We start from the raw sequence: 13,102 nt of genomic DNA, 5'->3' as shown, positions 1-13,102 counted from the left end.
GGCGGGGCAGACCTACCAAACAAAACCCTACAAAATGGCTACAAAACTTTGGCACTGCTTTGGAGTAAATGGGACAATGTTTGGTATCAGGGAAAACCTATGACCCCTGGTTTGAGTATCAATTACTAGGTTTGGGGGCACTAAAATGTGGGGTTCATGCTACAAAACTTACAAAAGACTACAAAACCCTACAAAGGGTTTGCAGGGAATCTCAAGTTTTGGGGTTCATAGTTAATGAAGTTCTAGATTTCTCTCTGCTCAGGGCAAAATGCCCCTTAGGTAGTAGCCCTGTAATGGCAGCTGAGGGTGGGAGAGGTTTCAGCATTCACAAAGAGTCTACAGCTATTAAGCAAAACAAAGTAGCAGTACTGTATTTCAACTGCAAACAAGCATTTCAGCTTGCTTTACAGTAACCACAGAATTTCCTAAACATGTAACTGGTTGTGGAATAAGAATAATTAAAGCCTCCCTCAATCATCAACCTTGAATCTAACTTTCAGCTAAGAATGAGTATTCATTTAAATGGTAAAACACAGGTTAGAAATGGGTTCGCAAAGAAGTCCATAAGTTATTCCACCCACCCCCTTTTGTTCCTTCAAGCATTTGCAAATGCCTATGTTAGTAACTCATGGCCTCAAATAGTTAGTTAATTAGTTCATTTATATACCACCCTTCATCACAAGATCTCAGGGTGTGTCACAGAATAAAATACAAGATCAAAATACAAGTAAATAATAAAAAAACCCAAAACAATAACCCACCTTCCAACTTTTGCAATGCTTCCATTGGTACATTAGACTTAGAGGACACAATTTAGATGACAACTTCTCAAACTTCAAGTATAAGCTCAGTAGTGGGACTTAAAACTCCTTCATATTGGCCACTGAAAGATAACCTTTCAGTCCTCAAGGTAGTTTGGGTGAACTGCCCCACATACCTACTTTATAAGGAGCATTTTGGGCAATGTGTGGATATGACACAAATGAAATGTTAAGTGCAGTTTTGATAGGGGACCAGTTTGGAAAGCCTTCTTAATACACCTTCTCATAAGCCCTATTTGACTTCCACAGCACTTGTAAGCACTGCCCTGCCCCACAGAAACACTTCAAGCTCCAGGGCAAATGAAGCAGGGAGACTCCTCACTTCATGGAGGCTCCCTTCACAATCTAAAATCCTGCAAAATCAAGGTTTTTAGTTGCTCACGCGGTCTCTATGAGTTGAGGAGGCTTCCCAATGCAAACCTTTGCCCTCAAACTAGTGGAGGGCTGAACAAAGAATAAGGATGATGCGCCAAAGGAGGTGGGGCTTGGCAGCACTGCCCCTCACATGGGACACGATTCCCCACCTCATTGTTTATCAATGACCTGATTTGCATCACTGTAAACCATAATTTAAATAAAATTCAAACTATGGTTTAAATTACTTTTGAGCAGCATTCACCAGCACAGTGCATTTTCTTGCTATAAAGGTAAAGGGACCATTAGGTCCAGTTGTGGCCGACTCTGGGGTTGCGGCACTCATCTTGCTCTATAGGTGGAGGGAGCCGGCGTACAGCTTCCAGGTCATGTGGCCAGCATGACTAAGCCGCTTCTGGCGAACCAGAGCAGTGCACGGAAACACCGTTTACCTTCTCGCCAGAGCGGTACCTATTTATCTACTTGCACTTTGACGTGCTTTCGAACTGCTAGGTTGGCAGGTGCGGGACCGAGCAACAGGAGCTCACCCCATCACGGGGATTTGAACTGCCAACCTTCTGATCGGCAAGTCCTAGGCTCTGTGGTTTAACCCACAGTGCCACCCGCGTCCCGCATTTTCTTGCTAAACCATACTTTAAAAATAAGAATGGTTTAGTGTAATGCATATACTGGGCTGCTGCTTGAATTGGTCCCTCAGTTAATGAAGCCAGGTCTCAAGCAGAAGTGCCAGACTGGCTTGGTGTTCCCCTACAACTGTGGTGGAGGAACCACAGGCCCAGGGACCAAATGTGACTCCCTAGGCATCTATAGCCAACCCTCTGGACTCTGTCAAGACACTTCCGCTCTCTCCAAGCTGCACTTCTCACTGGCCCTGCTCCACATACTACCTTCGAGTGCTTTTGCCTGGCTAGACTGTAATGCAAACAGCAAGCTACAGCAGTCGTGGGAAAAGGCAAATTCCATACCAGGGATCATTAGGAAAGGAATTGAAAATAAAACTGCTGGTATCATAATGCTGAAATCTATGATGCAACTGAAGTTGGACTGCTGTGTACAATTCTGGTCACCTCACCTAAAAAAATGATATTGTAGAGTTGGAAAAGGTTCAGAAAAGGGCCACCCAAATGATTAAGGGGGAGGGAGCAAGTGCCTTATGAAGAAAAGCTGCAGCATTGGGGACTTCTTAGTTTAGAGATAAGGTGAGTAAGAGGTGAAACGATGGAAGTTTATAAAATTATGCATGGCATGGATGAAGTAGATAGAGAAAAGTTCCATCTCTCATAATACTAGAACTTGTAGACATCCAATGAAACAGAATGTTTGGAGATTTAGTCAAGCTATGGAACTTGCTCTCAAGGAGACAGTGGCAGCCACCAACTTGGATGACTTTAAAAGAGGATTAGACAAATTCATGGAGAAGGAGAGGGCTGCCAATGGCTACTAGCCATGGTGGCTATGCTCTACCTCCACAGTTGGGGGGCAGCAATGCTTCTGAAAACACGTTGCTGGAAACTGTGGGGCGGGTGGGAGAAGATTGCTCTTGTGCTCACGTTCTTCCCATAGGCATCTAGTTGGCCACTATGAGAAGAGAACGTCAGACCAGATGGGCCATTGGTCTGAACCAGCAGGGCTATTCTTATGTTCTTATATAGATGCTTGAGCATCAAGAGAGCTGGGTGCCAAGACCTGTTACATAAAACAGAACTTCAAGGGACACCATCTAATTCACCCCGAAAGAACTGGTGCACCTGTAATCATTTGTACATGTGCCAAAACTAGCTGAGAGGCAGCACATGGAGATCCGCACTGATCCTTGCAATGTTCCCTAATTGTTCTTGTCCTACGATTGGAAGATTACTACATGATCTTAGAAGCGTGGCATTATCTTAGAAGGCTGTGACTGTAATGTAGGGAACCTGAGCTGCCTTTTCAGAGTTGAAACAACCTCTTCATCTTTGGCTGATGGGGGGGAGGGGTTATGCTTAAGATTTATTTTTAAAGGTCTCTCAAAGTATGCCATTCACATTATTTATGAGGACGCATAAATGTTTCGTAACTTGCTATGACATGTGACCCAAGTGGGTCGCTCTGCTGGTTTGAGTGCGGTGCTGAGAAGGCCAAGGTTGCAGGTTCCCTAATGGGGCAGCTGCATATTCCTGCACTGCAAGGGGTTGGACTAGATGACCCTCAGCGTCCCTTCCAATTCTACGATTCTATTTTAGCATAATATAGATCTGTCTATATGGATTATCCATATGAGGCAAAGGATGGATCTATGAGAGAATCCGCGGGTGACCTTGAGGACCGGCCACCCGCCTCCCCCTCAGGCTGGCCAACCTGGCCGGGTTGTTAGGAGGATCAGGGCCACGGGCGGTGCCTGCACAGCGCCCCGGGGTTCTTTGGGGAACGGGGGAAGGGCGGCGGTGCGGAGCTGGCGAGGCAGCCGGGCAGCTGCCTGTGGAGCAGCGGCGCCGCCCTCTCCCTCGTGGTCTCCGGGCGGCTGAGCCTTACGGGACTCGCCTCCTCCCCCCCCCCCAGGCTCCCGCCGCGCACTTACCGCGCGGAGCTGCCTCAAGCGCCGCAACGCCTGCGAAGCCGCCACTGCCGCCGCCATTTCGCACCGGCCCTCAGAAACTAGGCCGGGCAGAGAGCGGGCTTACTGCGCCTGCGCGCGAGAAACGGGGGAAGGTCGCCCTGACCGAACAATTGTCGAGGGCGGGCGCGCGGGAGGAACCAACCAACCGGAGAGGGGGGACAAGCGGGAGCTTTCAAAGGCACCTCACGGTCTAAAGGAACAGAGACGCGAAATGCCTTTCTCGGTTCCCCCAAAGAGGAAAAGTATGTCTGCCTAGTGCTCTTTTGTACTCGAAAGAGTTTCCGAGGGGGAAAATAATCGTTATCATCCTCCTCCCCCTTGTCCTCACAGGGATGGTTCGTTCCAAGAGCGGGGCGGGGCTTGAAAGGGCACCTTGCGCAGGCGCAGAGAAACCTTAGGTGGTCGCCGCCGCTCGGAGGTTGAGGGGGGGCTTCTTGTGTCTGGTTTTCTCCCTGGGAGGCCGCTTTGGCAGGAGGGCGCTTAAGAATGCCCACGCTTTATAATAACAATAAGGTATGTGTGTATAGTAAATTTATATTTATTGCCCGCCCTTCCCCTTAAGTCCCGGGGCGGATCACGGCACCAAAAGCAGAATAAAACAGTCCTTTTTGCAATAGCATTTACGTGTCTGTTTCCACTACCAGGACCAAGAGAAAGCTTGACAGATGACAAGCGAAAAGGCAGACTCGAACTCGGCCCATAAGGTACTTGGGGGCCGGATTTTCGCCCTTGCAGGGGACCCAGTTGAACTAAAGGCTTCGCCGGATGCTTTCAAGGCACGTGGAATAGCAACAAACCCGTGTCTTTTTGCCGCCCTTCCCCCACTCATTTTCTTGCGTCTCAAACATTAAGTGGCCCTTTTATAAGTCAAGTAAAAGGTTCTGCTTTTCAGAAAGAAAACAGATTTGTGGCTGTGGGTGGAGTTGGCTGGGCTTGTTCCACTTGAGGCTGCGGTTAAGGATTTGTGTGGTTTAAATGTTCTTCCACTGGAGCAGGAAAAAATTAAAAGTAGAGAGAGCTAATAACATTGAGGGATTGAAGGGTTCTAGCCTAGGCTTTCCTGATAGGCTAGTTTTCTACGTGCAGTGAACATTTATACTGCCTTTACCTAGGATCGGAGAAACCGTAGCCCTCCTCCAGGTGTTGTTGGACACCATCTTGGCCGCGCCGCTGGCTGGTGTCAAGCATCTGGTGAGCCACAGATTCCCCATCTTTGCCATACATTGGTATGAAAGCGCATACTGGGAGGAGGGATGTTTTCAGCTACCCCAACCCCTAGGATGGACTGTGAGCAACATCATGGGAGGGGTTTTTCAAGGACCAAGGTGAAACTGTAAAGCTGGCTTGTTATTCTTGCTGTTGGATGCTGGGTGTTGTTTACATAGTCTTCTTACATTTATAATGTACTGTGTTTTTTGTGTTTTAAATTTGCTATTGTGTTGGTTTGATATGTTATTATGAAATTGACTTTTCACTGTTTGATTTTGAAATTCGTTCCTGTTTTCTTTGTTGTAAGAGAGCCAGAGTGGTGTAGTGGTTAAGAGCGGTGGACTCGTAATCTGGTGAACCAGGTTCGCGTCTCCGCTCCTCCACGTGCAGCTGCTGGGTGACCAGTCACACTTCTTTGAAGTCTCTCAGCCCCACTCACCTCACAGAGTGTTTGTTGTGGGGGAGGAAGGGAAAGGAGAATGTTAGCCGCTTTGAGACTCCTGAAGGGGAGTGAAAGGTGGGATATGAAATCCAAACTCCTCCTCTTCTTCTAAGCCGCTTTTGAGCATGATTTTTTGTGTATGGAAAAGTGGCATACAAATAAAATGAATGAATGAAAGTGCATAGGTGTGCTGTATGTGTGTTTCTGTATCGAGGGCTTCTGAGAGTTTGGGTATATTTCTCAAATGTATGTCTTACATGTAAACATCGATACAGATGCACATGAAGCCTGGCAGCTATGTGTGAATTGACTCATTTGAAATGCATTGCATTTCTGGTGACACCTGGGCAAATGAAATTTTGTCTGTAAATGTCCATTCACACATGGATATTACCACTTGAACTGGCATAAAGTGATAAATAGTCAAGGGAAACTTGGGCCTTTTCAGACAGCTTCTGGATATGTAGCTTGTTAACAGTGGGAGGTGCAGGTACAAATTATTATTTATTTATTTCTACCCCGCCCCTTTGGCTGTGTTTCACCTTTGTTTTTGTGACAGTAGAAAAGTTATATAAAGCCAAGTTATATAAAGTTAAGTCAGTAAATTCTTATTTCGTAACACCTTTGGGACTCTTTTGTCAATTATTATGGAAATATCCTCTCTCCCACTGTTAAACAGATTGCTGTTGAAATTATTATAAATACTGGCACAGGGCTTGCATTGGGATGAACTCAGATCTCATGATATTCCATGTCCTAAAAAGAGAAAAGTTCGTGTTTTTCTTCGAACCCTCGATCTTACCACTTTTAGCAAGGAAAGATAAAATTATACTTTAAATTAGCAACCTGGTGTTGCCAATTTAAAAAGTTCATTGAAATAAAAATAATTTTAGTACTGTATTCAGAAATGTATGCCTATGTTTCCTTGCAAAACATGAACTGTTTAACTTAATTTTAGTTCCAGGATGGCTTTGATCAAGAGGCTTTTCCCTTTATCTTCTGAGTGATCAAATTTGTTTGACTGCTAAAGAGAAATTAAGGGTAAGGATTTATTTATTTCTCTTGTGTCCTTGTCTTTCACGTTCATTTAATGTTTCTTTTAGAAATGCTGTGAATATTCAAAAGTACTGAAGTGCGAGTAAACCTGGGATGGGGAGTCCTGTGGCCCTACAGATGTTGCTGAACTACAACTCCCCTCATCCCTGGTCACTGGCCAGGCTGGCTGGGGCTGATGCAAATGGTGGTTCAGCAACATCTGGAGAGTCACAGGTTCCCCATCCCTTTTGTACATGCACTATGATTGAATTTTGGAAAGTGACTGCCTAACCTCTGCATGAAATGTTCCAGATTTACTGGGCTGGCCATTTTCTTGTGAACTGCTTTGTATGCCCTGACAAGAGGTACCTTTGCATAGATGAGATGGAAGTGAAAGTAATAGGCTGGACTGGCCAAATGCAGGCTGGGGAGCATGTATGTTTTCACCTGAGAGAAAGGCCTCTGAATGACCTTTACTGCCAGGAACACCAGTGAGTAAAAGCACAAGGCCAGTTAGGTGTTTCCTTTGTACTATCAGTCCCCTTTCTCTTATCCATGCCTGTTACCATGATTATTCCCACAGGAATGTGTAAGGAATATGTCTATATGGATGGGCTATGAGTGAAAATGTGAAGGGAAATCAGCAGGAGAAGCAGAAACTAGGGCAAAGTTGGGGGCAGGAAAGTAGTAGTAGGTGAGGAGCAAGTAAAGGGTCAAATGATGCAGCGGAAAGAAGGAAGAGGGCAAAGAGAAAGGAAGGTGGACAGAGCCAACGCACAGGAGGGAATCTGAGACTGGCTCACCTTCATGGCCACATCCCCACCCCTTGGTGGGTGTTGAACTATTCCACCCCTTCCCTTGAGAGTTGTATTGGTACTGTGTCAATTTAAATGCATCTGTTGAGAATGAATTTTACAGTCAGGTATTAAAACAACCTAAATGTTTTGTTTCCTCTAATTTTAAAGGTCTGTCCATGAATAATTTAAATGACCCTCCTAACTGGAACATCCAGCCCAATGCAAGGGATGATGAAGGCCATGGAAGCAAATGGAATTATGCTTTGTTGGTTCCCATGTTGGGGCTGGCTGCCTTCCGTAAGTGACACTTGAAATAAAATTAGACTTTCTCCTTTTTGCAGTTTGTTGGATGAGTTATCTTAACAGGAATTGGTACAAACTGGACTGGGTGATTTAATGTCGTAAGCTCTTAGAAACCTTGCATTTTTACGCTGTGCACCGTCCTGAGATCTATGGATGAAAGACACCATACAAATTGAATAAATTATAAAAATAATATTTTTTAAAAAAACTGCAGTGGGCTTGACCTAATGTGGGATAAAGTCAACCAAAGCCAATGTAAACTTAGGAAAAGAAATACGTTTTACTTTTTTATTAAAAAAGAGTAAGAGTGATGGCCGTACATAGGATATGGGCAAACCTGGCGTTAGATGTGTTTATTATGGGTAAATAATTTTCTCCTAAAAAATGTAGTTTTCAAGTTCTTAATGTAATATTTCCTCTGGTCCAGAAGTATAAAGTGCATATAAGAAGTCAAATCACTATAATTGTTGTTTGTCTGTTTGTTTTTTTGGGGGGTGGGGGTTGGTGAGGCTCCAGGAGATATATATTAAAGTAATGGCTAGAATCCAAAGAATGCTTTGACTAATTCCAGATAAGCAGGGAGTTTGGGCTTTGTGCTTTTTGCCACTTTAAAAAAAAAAAAAAGTAAAGGACCCCTGGACGGTTAAGTCCAATCAAAGGCGGCTATGGGGTGCGACGCTCATCTCACTTTCAGGCCGAGGGAGACCACACTTGTCCACAGACAGCTGTCCAGGGCATGTGGCCAGCATGACTAAACCGCTTCTGGCATAACAGAACACCCTGACGAGTGCCAGAGCTCACGGAAACACAGTTTACCTTCCCGCCACAGCAGTACCGCTACTAGCTGCTCTTCACATCACATAACAAGACTTTTGAAATTGAGGTGACTTTCAAACACAACAAGTGCTTTCAGAAGTAATGGGGGTTCCTTTAAATAAAGAAGGAAGCCTAGGGTGGCTGTTGGAATGTCATCATAGTATTTATGTCTGCATCTCTATTTCAGAAAATAATGATAATGTCGGCAAGGGTCTCTCGCTTTCTTTCTCTTTGTTTGCCGTGTTGGCAACTTATTTTTAACTGGGGTCATATTCTAAATCTAGCAAGTGCCAAAACTTTCACCCCACCCATAGGCTCAACCCCCTGCACGTTTATTATGATTTATTAAATTTCTTAGTCGCTTATATCTTGCCCAAGGCAACCCAAAGCGACTTAAAAACAAAGCCACTTAGATACATTAAAACCAAGGAGGGGGAAATGAGTTAAAAACATCCCTGTACTCCCCAGTCGGACTTTGTCAGATCTAGGCATAATTGAACAGATAGGTATTTTCATTAATGTTGGGGCTATTTTTGGAAGTATTATTAGATATTTTTGTTGCAAAATTTCAGTATTAATCATGAGATATTAATCATGCATTGCAGGTTGGATCTGGTCCAGGGAGTCTCAGAAAGAGATAGAAAGAGAGAGAAAAGATACCTATAGGAAGCTCTCATTGGTACAGAGAGAACTTGAATCTAAATATCGTGACATAATCACAGAAAACCGCCGCACAGTTGCCCATTTGGAACTGGAACTGGAAAAGGAACGGAACAGGACAGTGAGTTACCGTGAAGCCCTTGTCTCTCAGAGCCGTAAACTGGTAGAAGAAAGAAGAACTCTGGAACAAGAACGTACAAAATTAGAACAAGAGAAGCAGATTCTGCAGCACTCTGGAGCTGCCGGTGCTTTGTATCAGAATTGCCTGGAGAAGGAAGAGCAGTGGCAAAAGAGAGCAACTGCTTTACTAAAAGATTTTGAAGATGCTCTTACGGAAAGGCAGGACATCTACTGTAGCCTTGTGCTACCAAGACACCGGCGACTGGAAGTGGAGAAGAATTTGCTGATTAGAGCAGCAACTGATCCAGTTGCTGTGGACCTGGACCTGGAAACTGGCTTAAAAGATATTTTCAGGCATGATACCTATTGCAGTAATTTGCTTAACACCAATAAACGTCAGAATGGAAGGCTAATGTGGCTCTACCTTCGATACTGGGAATTATCTGCTGAGCTCAAAAAGTTCAAGAGGGTAGAGAAGGTCATGTTGGGAAAGTAGTAGCTAAAAATTACCGAGTATCAATACAATACACGTGTCAGATATGGCCGATTTCCTCTGGGATCTCAGCTTCACCACCATATATGTATTGGTCATTTAACAGACCGTCTTAAGCACTTAATGTCTTTCTTTGACTCACCAAGGTGAATGGTGATTGTGTGGTACCATAATGCTCAGGTTAATTTCTCTGGTGGCTTTTGTTAACTGCAGCCCTATGCATGTTTGCTCAGAAATAAATTTCACTGTTTCAGTGGGGCTTATTTCCAGACAAGTGTGCTTTAGGGTTGCAGCTTAGATCAGGGAACTGGGCTTAAAAGACAATGACTTCAGCTTCTGCCACTTGCATGACAACACCTTTTCTGTAATAAATCTTACTGTGCTACTTGGAAGCAACTATTCTTAATTAGTGTTTTTGCTGTTTTCAGTCTGAGAGTCTACTATTTATGGCTGAGAAAGCACCTCTCTATAAATTGTTGGAAGTGTGTGATCAAGTTCTCAAGTTAGTCACCTTTGTGATCTGAACTAAGCTACATGTAACACTGTAAACCCTGTGGTCCTTGGATGAAAGGTTGTATATAAATTTAATAAAGAATAATAATAATGCTTAATGTCATTAAGTGACCTTTTATTAATAGTTGGTTTGTGCAGCATGAGATCAGAGTTTATTAGCAAGGCCTCCACCGAACTGATTTTCAAGGCCTATGGATCATGTGAAACAGTAGTCAGAAAGAGGATTCCCCAGAGCAAGTGCAGAGTGCCTTTTGATTACCAGTGAATGACCACAGTCAGTTCCCACCCATCTGCGATGAAAAGGGAGGAATTTCCAGGCTGGGAGGTGCCTTTCTCTCAGCCTAAAACTCTGGAGTCTCTATTTTTAGAATAAAGCAGTGTGTGTCTGTGCTCTGTTTAACTTTCAACTGAACATTATTGAGACTACTTGCTTCATGTCTTTTAAGGTTGCTTTGTAAATATGTACTTCTCTGCTCACCTATCAAAAATCAGAATCTTGCGTTGGTAGTATTTCTAATGCCAGCAGATGGCAGTGTGGTGTAGTCTTCTACCAACAGAAAAGCAATAAAGTATATGTTTGCATAATCATTATTTCTGTGCAACTAAAACTGCTTGCGGTATGGTTTGCAAATACTGACTTCCAAATAAGCAGCAGTACAAAAAGGAGACAAAACATAAGCTACTCAGTTGTATTTTTCATTTCCAACTACTAGTCCAGGGAGGCTGTGGAAATCCTTTAGAAAGTGCCCAGAGGCAGTTTTGGGATGGATGAGGGCAATCAAGCTATGGCTTAAACTAGATAATTGCTGTGGGCACAGAAATCTATTCTGGATGGAGGTGGGTAGCCAGTGTTGGAGAGATCCCATGAAGTACCAAAAATGCAGCTTAAGGGTTTTCTCAGGTCACCAACCCTTTTTGCACCAATGGGCACATTTTGAAAAGAGAGTGGTGTGGCTACCAGTCACAAAACGGCTGCCATAGTGTGGGCATGACAACACAAAATGGCTGCCATGTGGAGGTGGGCTGGGCACACCATAAGATCAGGGACTATCTGATTTCAGATGAACCCACTACAGCAAAGATGCATCCTGGTCACCAGGAAAAAAGGAAGGGCGGTGGGATGCTGTTGGAACAGTCCTTATCCACACAATTTATGTCAGCCTCTGTAAAATATAAAATCATGATGTGTTGCATCACATGTCTCAGGCCAAGTGTTAGTTGAGTAAATCAATTATCCCTGATTGAGGTCAAAAAGATAAACCATCAAAATATGGTCTTACTGAAATAGTCTCAGTAGGTATACATTAAAGCTCTTTAGAGAATAAGTCTTCTCTCCATTTCGTGAGACTTGAGAAATGCTTTATCAAGGTTGACAGGCAAAGTTTGGCCAAATAGTCTACTGGGCATCAGCAGAATGCTTGATCTACAAGTCAAGGTGACTACAAATTATCCTTGTTCAACTCCGAAATCCTTGGCTTGTGGTATACATATTACATGTTGAAGAATAAGGCTAAGATTCTTTATCTAGCCTTCTCTCAGTAACATGTATAAGTCAATGCCTGCATGCTTAATTAGATTATGATGGGAAACTGTTGCACTTGCCTTGCATTAAACAGCTACAGTGGGAAGAAATGGGCACAAGTGCCTTCAACCCGCAAACATCCCATGATGGTGGCGAGAACAGGCACCACTTCCTGCCTTTTAGGACTTACTGTGTACAAACAAGTCATCTTTCCCTCCTTGCGGCATCTTTCTAAGCACCAGAGCTGTGGCTCTCATTTCCGCTCTGCTCCAGGTTCTTGACTTCCTTCTTGATGTTCTGCAAGGATTATCTTTGTCTGTATCTTTGGTTTAATTATTGTGCAAGTTTCCTTTGACTGCATTTCCTCTGAGTCCTTTTAGCTTCATCCACCAAGCACAGGGCGTTTCCTTCTCCCTCCTTCCCTCCTGACCATGTTTTTGTTTAGAGTGTGAGGCAGTTGTCAGGGACTTGGTATATTTTTATGCATGTTCTGGACCTTGTCTATTTTAGTATATCTTTTTGAACAATAACTGACAGCTCTCTGAAAGAAACAGGAATCTGGCAGAAGAAAGGGCCCAGCCCTATATATTGTTGAAAGTAAACAGGCTCCAGAGTTCTTAGGGAGTTCAGGGTTCACTCTCCCTGTCTCTCTTTTGCTCCTTTGTACTTTTCGCTGAGAGGGTTCTGTCCCAAATTTTGCCAAGGGACTGGGCTCTCTGGGCACCAGAGGAGATGGGTACTTGACACCCATCAATGATTTTGTAACCACTTCCTAAGTAATTTGCCTCTGAAGCCAACTAAGGACAAATTCTCAAATGTGGAACTTCTTTCTTTTACTTTTACAAACATTGCTTTCCACTGTGCTGCTCTAAGAGGGGCTTTTGGTGCACTCAAAACAAGCCCTTTGTTGACCTAGGTCTTGGGGGGAAACGGAAGCAGAGAGGGAGTTTAATGTGGAAGGATTCTGTAGAGAAAGGGGTTAACAGAGAGAAGACCTTGGAGCTTAATCTGGGCTCTCATAACCATAGAGCCAGTCCTAAAAAAAGATAGCAATTCTTTCTTTTTTTTTGTCCTGTCCAGAGCCTTCTGGATGCCTAATCTTCAAGCGTGTATATGTGTACTGCCATGCATTTGACATATATATGACTTTCAGAAATCTAACTGATTAATTAGTACATTGGTGCTTTTCCATGCCAGGATAAGCTTGTACCAGTTACCCTACCAGAAGAAAAATGACAACCCAACCATCACTTCTTCTCATATAAGATGTAGTTCTTTTACCAATGAATCAGATACTGGTTGGCATGTGGTAATCAGAAAGCCATTTTTATGGTGATTTAAAGCACAAATCTAATCCTACAACAGGAAGTTCTCAGGTGATGTTTATTATTTGTAAGCAT

General features: G+C 43.7%; 2 protein-coding genes across 6 annotated transcripts in view; one reads left to right on the top strand and one right to left on the bottom strand.

Moving 5' to 3' along the window:
• Positions 1-4,058, bottom strand: part of SDHA (succinate dehydrogenase complex flavoprotein subunit A) — a 29,588-nt gene extending 25,530 nt beyond the window's left edge. The window contains exon 1 of one of the 2 annotated variants that reach the window (XM_083582895.1): positions 3,754-4,058. In XM_083582895.1, the coding sequence (XP_083439021.1) occupies positions 3,754-3,810 (57 nt within the window). In that variant the 5' untranslated portion in view covers positions 3,811-4,058. The remainder of the gene's footprint in view (positions 1-3,753) is intronic. The other variant, XM_083582896.1, reaches the window with a different exon arrangement.
• A 110-nt stretch (positions 4,059-4,168) lies between these two features.
• CCDC127 (coiled-coil domain containing 127) lies at positions 4,169-10,273 on the top strand. Of its 4 annotated transcripts, XM_083583556.1 has the most exons (6): positions 4,169-4,305; positions 4,437-4,496; positions 4,905-5,117; positions 6,402-6,484; positions 7,444-7,572; positions 9,000-10,273. In XM_083583556.1, the coding sequence occupies exons 5-6, from the start codon at positions 7,452-7,454 to the stop codon at positions 9,668-9,670; spliced, it is 792 nt and encodes a 263-aa protein (XP_083439682.1). In that variant the 5' UTR covers positions 4,169-4,305; positions 4,437-4,496; positions 4,905-5,117; positions 6,402-6,484; positions 7,444-7,451; the 3' UTR covers positions 9,671-10,273. The 4 variants fall into 4 exon arrangements, with proteins under 4 accessions (XP_083439682.1, XP_083439679.1, XP_083439681.1 ...); XM_083583553.1 differs by having other exon boundaries at positions 4,199-4,496; positions 4,905-5,018; XM_083583555.1 differs by lacking the exons at positions 4,437-4,496; positions 4,905-5,117 and having other exon boundaries at positions 4,232-4,305.
• The last annotated feature ends 2,829 nt before the right edge of the window (positions 10,274-13,102 follow it).

This window comes from Podarcis filfolensis (genome assembly GCF_964270895.1).
Source record: "Podarcis filfolensis genome assembly, chromosome: 13".
In the NCBI taxonomy this organism is placed as follows: Eukaryota; Metazoa; Chordata; class Lepidosauria; order Squamata; family Lacertidae; genus Podarcis; species Podarcis filfolensis.
Note: the sequence above shows the minus strand (reverse complement) of the source record. Positions and strands in the feature narration are given on the sequence as shown.

Bases quoted from the DNA above. Each gene is read 5' to 3' on its own strand.
- CCDC127 (XM_083583556.1), top strand. From the start codon at position 7,452: ATGAATAATTTAAATGACCCTCCTAACTGGAACATCCAGCCCAATGCA. The intron at 7,573-8,999 runs GTAAGTGACACT...CATGCATTGCAG, and splicing joins GTTGGGGCTGGCTGCCTTCC to GTTGGATCTGGTCCAGGGAG.